At 43.0% G+C, this 17,141-nt stretch overlaps 1 protein-coding gene across 5 annotated transcripts in view; it reads left to right on the top strand.

Moving 5' to 3' along the window:
• Positions 1-17,141, top strand: part of LOC101920190 (contactin-4) — a 339,023-nt gene that overhangs the window by 235,615 nt on the left and 86,267 nt on the right. For all 5 annotated transcript variants that reach the window (XM_055806900.1, XM_055806899.1, XM_027790641.2 and 2 more), the window contains one exon: positions 16,933-17,136. In XM_055806900.1, the coding sequence (XP_055662875.1) occupies positions 16,933-17,136 (204 nt within the window). The remainder of the gene's footprint in view (positions 1-16,932; positions 17,137-17,141) is intronic.

The following is a 17,141-nucleotide window of genomic DNA, read 5'->3' as shown; positions in this document are numbered from 1 at the left end:
ACATTTAAAGAGCTGGCAGCTAAAAGTGAAATTATGTTGGCCTACATGCATTAGTTGAGGGTTTCTATTTTTTTCTTTTTTTTTGTTCTTAATGATGCCAAATAAAGAGCTTCCTACTGTTCATATGCTGTAAGAAATTCATCCTGAAAATGAGTCCAAATGATTAACAAGTATTTTCAGCATCACAAAATGGGCTGCGTACAGCTTGCACAGAGCAATTTGGGCATCGCCATGTTTTGTCCCGATTTTTAGCTTAATGTGAGTTGGAGATTCAGCATATGAATCCAGGCTTCCCCCCCCCGGTTCCCCAAGATGAAAATGAAATGTGTGTTTCTTGCAGCCTGCTTTTGGCGGGGAGTCGCTGTTTTGTCAGGTCAGTGCATTCTGGTGTTACATTTTGTTAAGCAGCATAATGATGTGATGGCCTCCTATGATGAAGTGCATGCTGAGTGCTGGAAATTTGGAAAATAAATGTTCATCTGGAGCTTGGGAAGTCCCTGGACTGAAAACCAGAATAAATGCAAATCAAACATTTGCTTCTGTCATATTTTCTGCTCTTGGAGCAGTAGATGCTCAAGTGCCTGGGGCCAGTCCTGCCATGTTTATGGTGCCTTGTCTGTTAGAAGGTTTAAGTTCTTTTCCCCTTTTTGGGGGGTTATTTTTGGGCTTGTTCTTTTGGGTTTTTTTCTGCCTTCCCCATTTGTTCATTTACATGCACTAAATCAGTGTAAGAACTAGAAGCAGCCTACCTAGGTTGTTAGCATTTTTCTGAGATAATTACCCTGTGCGCGAAGGGTTTTCCCTCATTATTTCCACTCCTTTTTTTAATCAAAAGCCCTAATGATTGTCGTGTCAACCATTCTACATGTGAAGCTCCATGGGAAAAATAAGATAAGAGTAAACATGACAATGGGAAGATGGCATTCAGGGACCGTGTAGCAGCTCAGGGAGTGGCTGAAGGTATTTAAGTGGACAAAAGAGAACAGTTGAAGATCCTAAAAGTATGTGCATGGCTAAAATTCGGCTTTGGTTTTGTTGCAAGGCCTGAGGGTCCCCACTGCAGCTGGTGGCCGTTGTCTGGGCAGTCCCCAGTAACTGAAGCCCAATAACGGGTTTGGAAATGGGAGGAACACCAGAAGGTTTTCATGACTTTTTTGATGAGACTAGATAAGGTATCTCAGTATGTCTTAGGATGAGCTCTGTAATTTGGATGCCCTAAACCAATCCTTACTGCTTTACATTTGTGAAGCCCTGCTGGATCAATGCTGTCTGCTGCTGCTCTTCAGAAGAGGGAAGAGCTGTAGAGGTGATGGATTGGCGGGGGGTTACAGCCAAAACAAAAGGAAAAGAAACAACCTTTGTTTTGTCCAAAGTCTTTGATTCCAGTGTATCTTTAAGCCTTTTTATTGCATTTAGATATATTTAGAAACCATGAAGCATTTAAAAATGTAAACTGGAGTGTTCAATGTAAGCTGTCGGTGAAGACCTTTTCCTTTTGAGAGGAGCTTTGCAGGGGAAAACAGGTTAGCTTTTCTGGTTTGCTTTTTTTTCAGTATTGTTAGTCAAATTTGCCAAGATGCATTTTATTTGTTAAGATAAACTTAATTGAAACAGGCAAACAAAGAGCCCTAAAAACTAAAGCAAACACTGGCTTGTGTTTCTCAGGGCTCTGAATATAAGTTGTGTTCCAGAGGGGATATGCCTGGGAAGTATTTGGAGGTCGCTGTCCTTTTAACTTTATCTCCAAATTTGAAGACCAAAATATTCCTTTGTGCTAAATAGTTTTGTTCATTTAAGTTTGTGGGAACAGAGTTGTTTAACTGCCACTTCTGCTAGATTTATTTGATAGTCAGGCCAGGGTTAGTTAATATTTTAACAACTGCAGTTTTCAAATGCCTTCTAACATCCCCAGCATGTCATTGTGAGTCTGGAGATTAAAAAACCACTGTATTGGGAGAGCATGCACGCTTCACCTGCCGGGCTGGTAGCACACCCATGAGCACGCAGAGCAAGCGAGTCTCGAGTCTGTAAATCCTTCCCCCTCCCTTCCTTGGGAAGATAAATGAACTTGGCTTTGAGGATTTCCTTTGTACCACCCCCCCCCCCCCACCCCCGATGTTCTCTCAGTTCATCTTTAGGAAGATCTATATACATGATGTTCTCATGACATTTGCCTTCCTGCCCTCATGGGAAAACCCTGAAGATGTAGAGATTGCGATTTCCAAGTGCTGTGAAACTGTTGAATATACACAGAGAACTGGTGATAATGATCTCTCAATTACTTGATTATTTAAATTTCATGTTCCCTTTGCATCCCCAGAGGTATGTTTTATTCTGAGATATCTCTGTCCATAGCCCACACCACTGCTCACCACATCTGTGGCATATTTATTCTCACTCCTGATTTATCTCAATAATCTGTGCAAGAAATAAATGAGCTGATGGCTTTTTTAGATAGTAACGTGCTTAGATATGCAGATGGAAACCTGGCTACATTTCTACAAAGATGCGTCATCTCCTGCCCACTTGGCTGGGGCCTCTAACAAAGTTCCTGATGACCCAGGAACTGAACCTTCCCGACATGATTTCTACTCCTGAACCTCCGTTTTTCTGGACACCTTGTGCCTCTGCTCCTTGCTGTGAAGTCGTGCTACCTCCCTGAGCATTTGGGAACTGCTTCTCTTTGACTGAGCAGAGGCAGGAGTTAAAGGAAAATGAGATTGCTGTCTGTCTCTAGTGCCCATGTTCTCAATCCACTTGTAAAATTCCATCTTCCCAAGGAGGAGGAGATTCATTAAAGCTTAGTTCAAATAACTCTTTCCCATCTGATGCCATTACCTGTTGGAAACACAGCCGTGGAATCTATGCCTGTGAGCTGAAATGTTGACAGAGAATTATTCTCCCATCTTTTCACATAATGGATGTGTTCAGGTTCTCTCCTCTCCTGCCTTTTTTTTTTTTCTTTTTTTTTCACCCTCTGGTAGCTAGGAGAACTTTTAGTTCTGTTGCACAGCTTAATCAAGTAGAACTAACTAAATTTTAACATTTGACAGAAAAGATGGCAATTCTGATTTCATCTCAATCTCAGCCTTTCATGCTGTATGGTAGGTAGTGAAGTGTAGACACCAGACATGTTTTCAAAAAGCACTTTACTGATTACAGTGGTGCTGAGACCACTTCGTGCTCTGCAGAAAAATGATTAGTGTGTGCTTACTCGTCTGGTCAGTTTTTCCCTCTCCTTTTATTATTATTATTTTTTTTAAAGCAATGATGGGCACTTCATGGGCTGGAAACAGTGCAGATGTTTTGCCTGTAAGTATGGCTGATGGCCTTTATTACATGATGAATGGTTTGAGGGGTTTGTCTCGTAAATAATCTGTCACACACATCACATCGTGTATCGTCTTGTGCTTGTACAGCCCCCGCTGCATAGTGCAAGGAGGAAGGGGAGAAAAATTGGGAAAACTTCAGAGCAGTGCAGAAGGGAAAAGGCATTTATCAGGCATTTTGGTACCATCAGAGGATCAGCACATGGGGCTTCCACCCCCCGAGCAGTGCTGCTCGGCAGGGAGTGCTTTGGAATGGTTTTCTTCAGTTGTTGTCAAGTATTTGTGCCCTTTTACTCCCCATCCTACAGCACCAACCTCATGGTTGTTTCGCTCTCTCCTTTGAAAACTGTCACACTGCCTTTTTATTTGTCACGTATGAAGAATTAATACATTATTAATGAATGTTTAGAGCCGTTGTAGTAACAATGGGAACAAACGTTTTTAATGTTCTCCATTGGTGTGCTTACAGTCAACATTAAACAAAGTTTATGTTAAAACTTTGCAAAACAGTCAGCCTTGAAAGAGGTAAGGGAAAGAGAAGAAATTACTCTAGAAATAGCATGTAGCTAAGGAGGCCAAGGATGTTTCCACCTAATATCTGCCTAAAAGCAGGGGATTATTTCGTTCTACCCGGGCAGCATCAGCCCGTTCTGCCTGCTCTGCAACATTTATGCTGTTGCGTAAATGCATCTGGCATTTCTGCTGGCTGACCAATTCAGAATGGCTTTGGGCAAGAGCCTTGAAGCACATGTTCCCCTAAGTGTTAAATCAGCTTCTCAGTTCCAGATCTTTTTCTTGTGGTGTGTTCCCATTAATATAAAATTTTCAGAGAAATGGAAAGCCGAATCCTACAAGTGATGTTACTTTCTGTATTTGTCAGGATGAGAACGCTTCTCCTGCCATGTTGCTTACGTAGCAGGTAACCTGGAACAATATATGTCCCTGCTCCTCTTCACTACAGTAACCTTAATATTCAGCCTTTATCTTCCTGCAGTTTCTTCCAGTGTGGTATGCCAGAGCTTTTTTAAAATGTCCTTCTTGCACCACCACCCACATGCCCAGGACTGGGCAGTTGCCTCTTGCAAGCAGATCGCCGAAGTGCTGATCTACCACTGCCTTCTCTTTATTGAGGCATTAATAGTTTCTCTTCTTTCTCTCCTACCTTAATGTCTTCATAAGCCTTTGCTGCTTGGTCAGATTTGGTTCCAATTAGTGAGAAGCTAATTTAGAGAGGAGTGTCTCACAGATGGGTGGGCAACATGATTGCAGAAGTTCCATTTCTCTAGGAAACGAAGCAAAAAATCTGCTAAGCTGGTTGCAAGTTGGTTCAACTATTTGTCCAAATGCTGCAAGGTCATTGAGCAGCCTTTCGTAGGTTGCTCTGAAGGTTGGAGTGAAAATACAAGCAGGTAAACTGTCCCTTGGGGCTGGGAAGGAAAAAGAAGACTGAGTCAGGGAAATATTTTGCATTAGCACTAGTCAGCGATGCTTTTGATATACTTGAATGTGGCAATGGTTGTAGGGTCAGTGTTGGCAGATGTGGTACATGTGGTACCAGGAGGTGGTGCAGACCTCTCTGGTTCACGGGGCAGGGGTTAAACTGTGTTGTGCACGGACAGTCCTGCTTGCAGGAGGTGGGGAATGGCAGAGGCAAGGCTTGATTTCCAAACAAACGGGAAAATGCCGCAGGAGGGTGGTGCTCCCCACAAGCTGGGGCTCAGCAGCTCACAGATGTCTGTCCTGGCATAGAAAAAGATGAGATTCAAACGGGATTTGTCTAGGTATTGCTCATTGGAGAAGGAGGTAGTGTGCATATTGGAGATGTGGGAGATGGAGAAAACTGAGAGGAGAGCAGTGTAGCATCAAAAAGATCTGAATCTGGTATCAGTTTTTCCTCTTAATAGTGACTGCCACTCACACGTCCCCGTACAGTAGTCAAATTCCCATGTCCAAAGAAGATCAACATTTTAAAAGCAGGTTCCAGAGCATAAGCTGTGGAGAAAAAAAAGCTTTCAAGTGACTTATGTCAGGCCAAGAACCAGAAAATGACTTCCCTGAACCCACCAGTTCCTAGTGCTTTGCAGCATAACTCCGAGGTGAGGTCCCAGCTGATGGAGTGATGCTCCTGAAAGCCGCAACTGGATCTCAGCAGCATGACAGTATTTCTTCTTGACAGCCCCAGATTCACTCAAGGTGTCTCTTCCCATAGCTTCACAGAGAGCATGTGAGTCAGCCTTGGGGCTTCCTCCCCGGCGCTGTGAGCTGCAGGAGAGCGTAGATTTTTCTGCGTCTGGTTCCGTGTGTTGAAGATTATTGCAGTTCAGCAAAAATGGGTTTCATTAAACTTAAAAATCAGGCATATGAAACTCTCATTTAAATAAGAAGTGATTGAGAGTTGTAACTTCCACTTAAAGTACATCTCCTATCATTTATTTTTTATACTATGCCACAGTCACTGTTTAAATTATTAAAAGCAAGAAGTAGAAAGCTTCTCAGGAGATAGAAATGGATTAGATTAAAATTAATCTGACATAATCCTTTCTCAAAAACTGCTGATTCAGTTTGTGCACACGTTTATCAACATATTTGTGGATAAAGGATAAGGATAAATTCTTCCCTAATTTGGGAATGCTTCGACTTGATATCTCTGACAGCACAGAGAACATGCAGTGCTGTTTTAATAGAGAAATTTACGAAATTACAAATACTTCCAGTAACACAAATGCCAAGCTCATTTTAGATTTACACTAATTTCGGCACCTGAGTCAGTGCATGTGGTTTGCCTCATTTCAGCACGGATGGGTTTGGTGAGCAAGAGTTGCAAAACAGCGTCACAGCCAAATCCAGACTTTGGCAAAGGTGTTCAGACCCAAGTTTTCAACTGGCACATGTCATTTATCACCTTCAGTGCCGGCACCGCTCCAAGCTTCCCACCAAGCACCTACCGTTCGGTGTTGGTGCCCCAGCTGGGCTGTCACGGGCAGGCAGTGAGGACGCCTCGGTGTGTAATGCACACTGCCCTCCCGCAGAGCTAGAAGGGGAGAGGCTCAACTCTCCAGTAAAAACCCTGGAAATACCAAAATAATAAGGAATGTGACATTAATGATTTTTTTTCTTTATTTATCAGTGACAGCTGTTGACATCTTTAAAAAGAAATCATCTGCAAGCTAGTCTTGTGGTTTATTTCCCTGTTCAGTTGCAGTCGCCACTAAATGAAGATTGAAATGATATTGAGAAGGGGGTAGAGGCAGCAGGAGCTGGCTAAAGATGAGTGAGATCTGTCGTTTGGCAGAATGCAGTCAATAGGCATTTATTGAATGTTGTAACATCTTGTGATCTCTTCATAAAATAAATTAGAGAGATGAGTCTAGCTCCCGAGTTCTGCTAAGCCTGTTGCAGCCGCCCTAACCCTCCAAAGCCCGCTTTGGCTGGCCTCATCAGGCAAAGCTCTTGGAAGCCAACAGGGAGGATGATCTACTTGCAGCTCCCTTGAGATGTTTACAGCAGAAAGTGTGGTGTTGACACAAACACAGCATTGGTGTATCTCCACTTTTTCAATCAAATTTGGGTTTCCAGATCCCTGATTGTGTTATACTGCTTCGAGTCAGTAGTCCTGGCTGTGTGAGCTCTCCTTCCTATGGGAGTGATATTTTGTTGTTCAAAAATAAATGGGGGTTATGATTTTGTCATTGTCTGTTGCCTGATACATACAGAATGTCTAAATGTGCAATCATGGTGTTGTTTAAGTTTTATGTCTAAAAGTGCAACCATGATGTTGTTTTCAGCTGGTAGATACCAAAACATTTTTTATCTATCAAATATGCAAAGAGAATATTTTCCTGTGCACTACAGGCAAGTGCCACAGCATCACGTAGCAGTGCCTGTCCGTGCAGAGATCTTTCCTAAAAGACATACCACCTGCACTGCTTGGCCAGAAATTCCAGCCTTGGAGTTTATCATAATATTAATTCACTGCAGTAAGAAAATTCTCTGCAACCAACTTTCTTTTTTTAAAGGTTTGATCTAATCTCTTCCAGCTACAGTAAGAGGCTGATCAAAGGTAGTGAAAGCTGGTATTAAAGGATTAGCTAGGTCACATTGAAATACCTTTTAAAACAAGCCCAGGGACCTCTAGCTTTACTGAAGCAAGTGCACACACACAAAAATAAAAAAAAAAGAAAAAAAAAGATTTTTAGGCTAACTCTCTCCTACTTTAAACAGCAAACAAACTGATGGATTAAATCTGTGAGTCATTCCTTAAGGTGATATGTGTAGCACTTTACATAGAACAAGCTTGGGAAATGTAAGCACCGATTGAATCTCACACAGAAAAAATACAGCACAGAATTAAAACTCGGTGTAAGCACTGTTTATGCACTTGCCCAGCTTACAGTGTATTTATTCTCATTTGATGTTTGTCCCTAAGTGATTAGCAGCTTCAGTCCAGCCCCCTTGACCTTTTTTTTCTGGCCGACCTCTCCTCTCTGTCCTTTCAATTTGCTACTGACAGTATCTGCCACAGAGGTACTTTGTCTCAGGCTGTCAGGTGAAGGTGTTCCATTGCAAGGCTGTTGATGCCACTCTGTGGACCATATCAAGCTATTACTCTTTTTTTGTACTAGAATTTTCTCATTGATATCAACTTCCCAACAGAGAGAGCATCATGCAGATCTATACGTTGCTCGGTGGGAAAAGCCGTGAATCATCTAGGTTTGAATCCGTGTCACAGGAGACCAAGCATGCATCTCCTGGCTTCCAGCAGTACGGTGTTGCATGACGAGTAGGGGTAACGGCTGTAGCAAATATATAGCTGTTGACTCACTTGTGAGCACTTTCTGCATTATTTCCCCATAAATCAGGGGCCATGGCTCCTTTATGTTACTCCTTTATGCTGGGGGGTGGGGGCGTTTCATTCCTGGATTTCCCATCTAATAATTTCCCAGGAGCTTTCCTTAGCAGAAATAAGCTTCCAATTCATAATTCCCTTCAGTGGATCAGTATCTCTTGACAGGGCAAGTAACCCAACTTTTTGAGTGTCCGGAGCATCATTGTTGGCTGGTGCAGTTCGCATTTGCATCTCCGTTGGGAAGGGGCATGGCTGGGGTCACTGACCCTTCCCACAGAGCCTGGTCCAGGAGCAGCTGGGTCACTGCTGGGTAGAGCCTGTCTCCAAAAATGTGAGTTTAAACCAGAGATGCATGAAAATAAGTGGCATCAAATCCAATACCTGGGCGAGGTTCACCAGTTTCAGTAAACACCCAACCTGGTTCCCCAAAGATGTCATAAGCTCTTATGAAAAGTACAGGTTGGGTTGGGTTGTGGGTTTTCTTTTCAGGGAAGGCCAGGGTGAGCTTTAAATTTCTATAAAATGGCTTTTGAAGTTTGTCAGACGCACACACAAAAAAGTTTCTTCCAAAACCTGCCAGCCTGCGTGCTAGATGGGTGCAGGTGTGGAAGGGTGTCTTCTGCCCATTAGATGTTTATGAAATAGGTTTGTGTATTTAACTGTAGTAAATACAACAGCACAGGACTCCATCTCATAACTTTTTCCAGTCAGTGATAGATAAAGGTTGCTGTTGATTTTTTTCCCTGAGGGAACTTCCAAGTTAAAATTTCATCAAAATCTCCGATGGCACGGTGCAGTAGTCATTAATGTTCCCAGTGCCACGGCAGCCAGCATAGCTAGCCATCGACTGGGGCTGGAAGCTGTTTGCCAGAGATAAGCCAGGTCAATTGTGTACAGCCATCAAATATTTAACTATTTTAGAGATACAGAAAAATGGAGATGCAGCAGATACAGGTGACTATTGATTAGGCTTCAGGTAATGAAGACCTCTCACCTTTTTAATTACCCATATGTAAAGCTCTACATGCTGGGTGAGCATGGAGGCGACGGGCTGGGAAGCAACCACTGCTCTGCATGCGTTGCAAGTTGCCGTGAGAGTGAGTTTGCACAGAATTTGGCTGATTTGTATGTTTTCCTCATTCTTACACGCTTCTGACTCATTAATGTACATACCATGTACATGTGCATCCAGCTTTTCATTATCATAAACCAGCACTAACAAACACACGGGCACAGTTATGTTAACAAGAAAAATTATCTCCCCCCAAGTAGATAAGGGGCTGCTTGTGGTTACCATTAGTGCATGGTGGGGAGATGCCAGCGATGCAGCCTGTGGTGCGGTCCCATTTCCCCATGGGTGCCTGTTGTGCCCTGTACACAGTGTCAGAAGTTGTGCATTGTCATCACTGGAGGTTTGTAAGAAAAATTTTTAAATGTTATGGTTATGGTGCCTTGGGTTGGATAGATGACCTCTCGAAGTCTGTTTGTTGTGTTCCATGATTTCATGTCTTTATGACGATTCCCATCATTACCATATCACCACTGACAACAGTGAGTTGTGCCTCTTTCACACTGTTCCAAGTCAAATTCTACAAACAGATGCACTAATTCTAGCAAAGATGAAGGGCATGTGCTTTTTCCCTGTCCCATCTGGCAGGGACAGCTCATTTCTTTGGGTGCAAATGGTTGTCTGGCTGCTGAGTAACTGTGTCGTCCGGTTTAGCATAGATGAGGGTTCATCCAGAAATGTATTATTAACTTTAAGTTAATCTTGTTCATTATTCTTCTTATTAAAACCTGTGTTTGAGGCACAGAAGCTGTGGTGTGACGTAGCTGGGCATCCCTGCGTGATGGAGAGGGCAGAGCACAAAGTCGAGAGGAGGATTACTGAGTGATGTTTGCATCCAGGTTAATTGCATTAAATTATTCTGCAATTATTTAAGAAGAGAAGATAAAAAATTGATCCAGTGTGCTAGCAGGGCAATGAAATGGTCTGTAAGCCCACAAAAAATGTCTACAGTGCATAATTCATATAGCTTTACTATTAAAATAAAACTGTGAAAGAGAAAAATGGTCAAAACCTCCAGAAGCTGTCAGTGCTCTTGCCAGCAGAGGACTGGTACTGGGTGGAGAGGAGCCTCGGGGGTCTGGGTAGGGCCGTGTACACAGTACATTCTGCCAGGGATTTGTCTTTCCCTGAAAATCCTCTTTCCTCTTTGCCAGTGCGCTCAGACAGCGTGTCGTGGTGCATCGGGCCTCCTTTCCAGCTCGTGTTCTGTTAGTCGTGGGGCTACAGATATTGATTGCTTAATCAAATCACACTGAAATTTGAAATTATGAATATCCTCTACAAACAGTCAGCAAAATTGAGTAAGCAAAATGAGAGAGTACAGAATGAATTCACAGGACACTCATCAGATAATCAGTTATACTTTGTCATTGCCCCAGTTTACCGTAACCATCAAAACACCCTGTTAGTACCACTTAAGAGAAATTTGAACACGAAGGAATGCAAGCCATCGGGGGGGGGAAGCACCCTAGAAATTATTCACCAAAACCCAGTCCTTTATGAAAGTGTATCTAACATTGCCATTGACGGAGATGTTACCGGCCCAGGGGGCAGTCACAGAGGTGCACAGGGGGGGTGGTGAGGGGGTGTCAGCCACCTCTGCTGGGCTCTGCTGGGGCTTGTACCGCAGCCGTGGTCTGCTGGGGCGAAGCCTTGCGCCAGGCGACTGAAGGTACAAGCGGTCAGGTTCTTCCCTCACTCCATCCAGGGCTGCTTTGTCCTATTTCTGAATAAGTGAAAATTATCTCTTGTCCACTGTGACTTGGTGGTGCGAATGGCTTTTACGAGCTGGTTGTGGGTGGGTACAGGCTGTGATTGGGCTTTTTGTGTGGCAAAATACTACAGTATCTGAATACATGAAATCAATGGCAGGTGTGAACGCTTGGCATTTCCTAGCCTGGAATGCAGCAAGCGTGGGAAGGTGAAGACTGGCTGGGCTCAGGTGTGCGTCGGCTGCTGTAATTGCAGCAGGCACGGGCGGTAACACGCAGAGCCTAAAACGCGTGCCTGCGCTGAGTCCCGTGAAAGCACAGCGCTAGGTCCAGTTCCTCTCGACCATGGATTGTGCTGCAATAGTGGAGGGAAGAGCTTCTCTGTGGGAAAAACTGTGACTTCGCTGTTGCTGGCTGTATCTGGAAAAGCCCATCTATGACCAGGAAAGTAGAGGTATGGTGTAAAGCAGGCAGCAAAGCTTCGGCACTTCCCATGCTTAGGTACAAATGGTATTTGAAAAAATAAAAAAGTGAACATAATTTCACAGAACTGCATGATCAAGGGAAGTGCAAACCTAACTCATGGAGCTGTACTCACCGTATCTGGATTTAAATTGTCATTGTTTAGAACATACCAGGATGAGCCTCATCTTTCATTTCAAAGTGTCTCAAAATTACGTACTGCTCTTCCGAAATGCTATACTGCTGCAATTATAGTTTGGGTTGCTTGGGACTGTTGTAAAGGGAGGATTTTCATAATTTCCTTAATTTTGTATTTGTTACCTGCTGTGCATAGTGAAGCCTAATTTTTGTGCATCAAAATTTACAGGAAATGCTGCAAATCTTTTGTTTCACACTGAAAATCAGTTCCCACCTGTCAAACTTGAGTGACATAGTAGGTGATAACACAGAAGTTATAGGAATCATTAAAGATTGGATTAATCTCTGTAACTTTCAGTAAAGCCCGTAAAAAATAATAGTGTATTCTACCACACTGTTCTTATTAAAAATGATAAATGATCCCCATTTTTTGGCTAATACTAATTTCAAAATTTAATTCTTCTATTCAGCTTTATGGTTACCATAATCTTGATGTTTTAATAGCTTTTCCCATAATAGCTACAGAGACCTTTTTAAGTGGCAGCCCTGACTTTATAGAAGAGACTTAATTTTTTTTTTTCAAGAAAAGAGTTTCTTGTACTAAAAGGCAAAAAAACCCAATAGCACTTGTGTGACAAGACAGAAGACCAGAGAACATGATTTTGGCAAACCATATGTTCTAATTACAGTAATTACTCATAGCAGAATTTCTGTCCAGCTTTTGGTAACCTTTTTTTGCCACTTGCTATCATTTAGAAAAAGTTTAAAATCTACAGTGTCTTTAGCTTTGTTCCTTGTCTTGAGCAGTGTATTCTGGGGGCAGCACAGGAGAGACTCATGCTTTAATAGAGTTTATCATCAAAAATGCTTTAGAAAAATGACAAGTTGTGAATGTCATCAGGAAAAGCAGACCCAGGAGGGCTGTGTGCTTTGCCGAAAGGAAAAAAAAAAAAAAAAAAAAAAGAGTAATAAAAACAAAATCCAGACAAAAAAACCATGCAACAAGGCGAAGTGATGCAACTTCTGCTCCTTCGTGTGTCATGTTCCCCAGGGCGAGGGAAGTTGCCGGGCTGTGCAAGAGTGTGTCTGCACTCTGATAATGAAATTGAAGAGGCATATCTTAAATGTCCTAAATCTACATTCAAGTAGCTTGAATAATTTATTTGCTTTTTAATTGCTAGAGTTGATGGCAACTGCTGGCTGCTCTAAATTTTGTTAAACTGTGATATTTAGCCACGCAGTAGTGGCAGAGGCCTTGGGTTTGATTTGTAAATATTCATTGATATTTGTGTGTGATACAGAGTATGTGTGTGTGGTTAGTACACTTGGTCCTGAAACACAGAGGCAGCCTGAGCATCAAGGATTGCTGCAGTGCGTGGGGGCAGCAGTGGTGTGAGATCGCCTCTGAAAAGGCTAAAAGGAGCGAAGAAAAAGGCTTCTGGCTTCTTTTTTGGTATTGTTGCCACTTGTATTTAAGGAAAACAGCTTTGCAAATAGCAACTTGAGTAAAAGGTGGAGCTTCAAATCAAAACGGTTTGCCTGATGTTGCATAGATGGATGTTTGAGGCATATAGCCTGGCTGCCACGTGCTGCCTACTGCATTCTCCTGCCGATCACTAACCCAGGGGCATAAATATTAACGGTAAGTGTACCATGTTACCTCTGTGTGATTGAGCTTCTCCTAAAAGCCTCTGCTGCAGCAGCAGGGGAGGGAGCGTGGAGAAGAAGTTAATGGTCTGTGGGTGCGGCGTGGGCTTTCCTGCCACGTGCCTGATCGGGGAGTGACGCGCAGCTCGGCGTGCTTGGGCCCATCGCTTCCGCCGTCTGCCTTGGCCAAAGTCAAATCCAGCTTCTGCTAACACACCTGTCACCTCCGCTGCTCTTCACGAACGCAGGGTTTTCCACAGGCTCCTGTGTGATGAGTGGGTGATGTTAATTAATTTAGGACACACTTCCTCGCCTCTGTTGTCTTTGCTCTGGACCATTAGAGCAAGTACCTAGCAACTTGTGGCTTTGTGCATTCTTTTGGCAAAAAGAAAGCTACTTTCCTCCTTCTAGCGTCTGCCTGTGGTGGTATGTGGGTATTTCAAATACTGGAATGTGTGTAACCTGTCAGCATGGATTTGTGTAGATGAACATCTATGGGATAATGGTTTTAAACTGAGAGAGGGCAGATTTAGGTTAGATATTAGGAAGAAATTCTTCACTGTGAGGGTGGTGAGACCCTGGCCCAGGCTGCCCAGAGCAGCTGTGGGTGCCCCATCCCTGGCAGTGCTCAGGGCCAGGCTGGACGGGGCTGGGAGCAACCTGGGCTGGTGGAGGGGCCCCTGCCCACAGCAGGGGGCTGGAACTAGGTTGAGATCCCTTCCAACCCACACCATTCTATGATTCTAAAAAGGTTCTTCAGGTAGTCAGTAGAGCAAGAAGTGTTGGGGTTGAATATATTTCGTCTGGTGATGGCTCAAGCGAGGGTGCATAGACCTTAAGTAACTTCTCCATCTTCCTGTCCTTGCTGATAATCACTACAGAGGTGAAGATCTGCCACCCAAAACCCTTCATCTCGTTCTGGTCTACCATGAGGATCCAGGCCGTCAGGGCAACGGAGGGAAGTACGGCATCATGGTGCGACGGGCGTTGCAGCGGTGGCTAGGCGGGTGCTCTGCTGGTGGCAAGGGGGCTGCTGGCCACCTCTGCTTGCCTTTACAGACAGCAGGCACGGGTCAGGAATCTTGGGATAATATCCTGTGTTTGGTAGACCTACCCTGAATGTGCTTTAAAGAGGAAATTAAAAGCATTGTAAATTAGGCAAAATTACATGAAAAAGGCCCCAAATTATAAAGGAGAAGTTTGTAATAAATTTCTCAAGGATATAGAGTCTAATGTGTAATTAGAGAACCACAAATTGCCTGTGACTGCTCTTTCTTTGTATGGAAAGACTCCGTGTCTGTAACTTCAGCAAACGTTTCAATCGCGCAGTCACCAGGAGCCATCTCAGGCTGTATTTTAAGTGTCTGTTTACACAGTTGTTACAAATTGGCTGTGGGATGTGAACTGTGTATCGCTTCCAGAGCAATTAGCATGTGAAACCTTATCAAAAGAGATCCATCAAGTTTGAAAAGCCATAAATATTGCACTAGGATCTCTAAGGAAATCAAAGTAAGTTTGATACAGTATTTATTTACATGTTGCTACACAAGCAAATGCACTTATAGATGCTCCAGCCTGCATTATTCCCTGTGCTCTATATTCCATTAGTCCCATGCTATCTGAGAGAGACAGAATTATCCGGTTGTTTTAAATATTATATAGCAATAATGGACTACTCCTAATACTAATTCTGTGTAATTCAGGCAGTTGTATTTTTCTGGACAAATATTTGTTGTAATGAAAGAAAGGGAGAGCTGTAACATCAGATCTTTGTTATGTTCCTTACTTTTATGTAACTGGATTAACAGAGTTTCATGATGGCTTTTGGGGAGAGTTTGATGTTTTGCAGTCTAGGAATAGGTCTCCTTTCATGCCCTCTGCACTGGGTTCCTCTGTGTGGATCCCAGAACTTCACCATTTGGTGCTCTCCTTGATCTGATCTCTTTGCTCTTGACAACTGCGTACTATGTAGAACTTTACGTTTGCCTTCTGCTCTCCTGTGACCTGCTTACCCAAGGTTTTCGACCTGGCTATCAGTTCAAATGACACAAATATTCAAGAGTTTTAACTAAAGTAGAGGGTAGTAAAAGCTACCACAATGATCATAAGGTTGTAAAGCTTGTCTTGAAAACGAAGGCAGAAGGGCTCTTGATGGCTCTCGCCGGTGAATAGGCAAGAACTCTTCTAAGCTAAAGGCATCATTAGCCCAGAAGCACATAGCTGTAGACTAGCAATGAAAATACTTAACCTGGAAATTAGAGGGTTCTTAGCAATTAAAGTAATACCAACGTACAACAGAAAAGCAGGAGCCAAAAGCCTTGCTGCTTCTAGAGTATGTTTATGAATGGGACTGTGCAGTGTCCTGGGGAAGGATAGGGTGGGACAGGGATGGTTGGTCCAGAAAGACCTCCCAGTTCTGTGTTTTTCTGAGGGATGTGTGCTCACTTCACCATTCTGCAGTCAGCGCAAAATGTCATATTGCGGAGCTCAGGGGGGGCTTGGTGGAAACTTGCTGCGTGAAGATTCACTCAAATTTAGATGCCTCTGTGAGTTCCAGGGCAGTGATGTTTATTTGCCTATTCCTGGGTGCTTCTGGAGGAACAAGATAATTGTTCACCAAGAGTAAATTAAAAAAAAAAACCACAAACCTTAACTACTTGCAGAAAATAATAAGCCAGCTGAGAAGTGGTACCTTGTTTGCTCTGAGTATCCTCTTGACATCAGCATGAGGTTACTTATAATTAGATGCACATGTGTAAATATGATGATTAGATATTCCCACATAAACACAATTATCATATCTTCCTAAAAGTCTAAGCAGGCATTTTATAATCCTGTTGTTAAAAATAAATAAATAAAACCCAACAATCTGCATTCAGCTTCTTATATATGTAAACAGTGGAACATGAGGGCAGAATATATTTTCCAAAGTACCTAATGTAGTTGAGGTCAATTACAGTTATGACTCATTAGAGTATTAAAATAAGAATATGCTTTTTAGTATAATTAGTGTTCCCTTAGAAAACTACAGCGATCTTGTATTCACTTCAGTTCTTCAAGCATTTTCAGGGTGTCTGGGCATTAGTCTTAGGCAAACATAATAGGGTTATATTGCATTAACCTCACTTACAAACTCTGCAACTACTTGCGGCATCTGATTTTTTTATTGCTCAAATAACTTCCAAAGATGTCTTATAAAACACAGAGTACTGTCTTATTAGTCATATAGAAGATTACAGCTGGTTAATTTAGTGTTCAGTTTTTTGCTGATTCAGAAATTCCAAGTGAAGAAAATGTACAGCATGTGATAACATGGCTCGGCAGATCCTTCTTCAAATTGTCTTTAAAAGAAAAAAAAACGGTAAGAAAGAATAAAAGAAAAGTCATGAGTCAGGCTGAAATATTCATGACAAAAAGGTGAGATTCTTGTAAAATGCATTGCATTGTGCGTTGGAAGAACTTGGAGGAGCAACAAGAATATTAGATCCATGTGCAGGCTCAGGAAGTGTCACCATTGGAAATGTATACTTGTAGCCATGAAAATGAGACCTTGCAAAACGTTAGCCTTTTTATCTTTTCGTGGCTTGCAATAAATCCAATTTTCCTATCTGAAGGGGACAGGGAAAAAAACATTTTCAGGGCTTTACCTTGGGATGGAGCCCAGCATCAGGCTGTGCCCCGTGAGAACGTACACCCTGTCACTAACGCTGGTGGTACCTGTGCTTCCAGAGCTCACCTACGCGTGGATCTTCAACGAGTACCCGACCTTCGTACACCAGGACAACCGCCGCTTCGTTTCGCAAGAGACTGGGAATTTGTACATTGCAAAGGTGGAAGCTTCGGATGTGGGCAACTACACGTGTGTGGTGACGAACACGGTGACCAACAGCAGGGTCCTGGGTCCCCCCACCCCACTCATCCTCCGGAACGATGGTAGG

This window comes from Falco peregrinus, chromosome 5 (genome assembly GCF_023634155.1).
Source record: "Falco peregrinus isolate bFalPer1 chromosome 5, bFalPer1.pri, whole genome shotgun sequence".
Taxonomy (NCBI): domain Eukaryota; kingdom Metazoa; phylum Chordata; class Aves; order Falconiformes; family Falconidae; genus Falco; species Falco peregrinus.
This window is presented reverse-complemented; position numbering and strand designations above follow the sequence as displayed.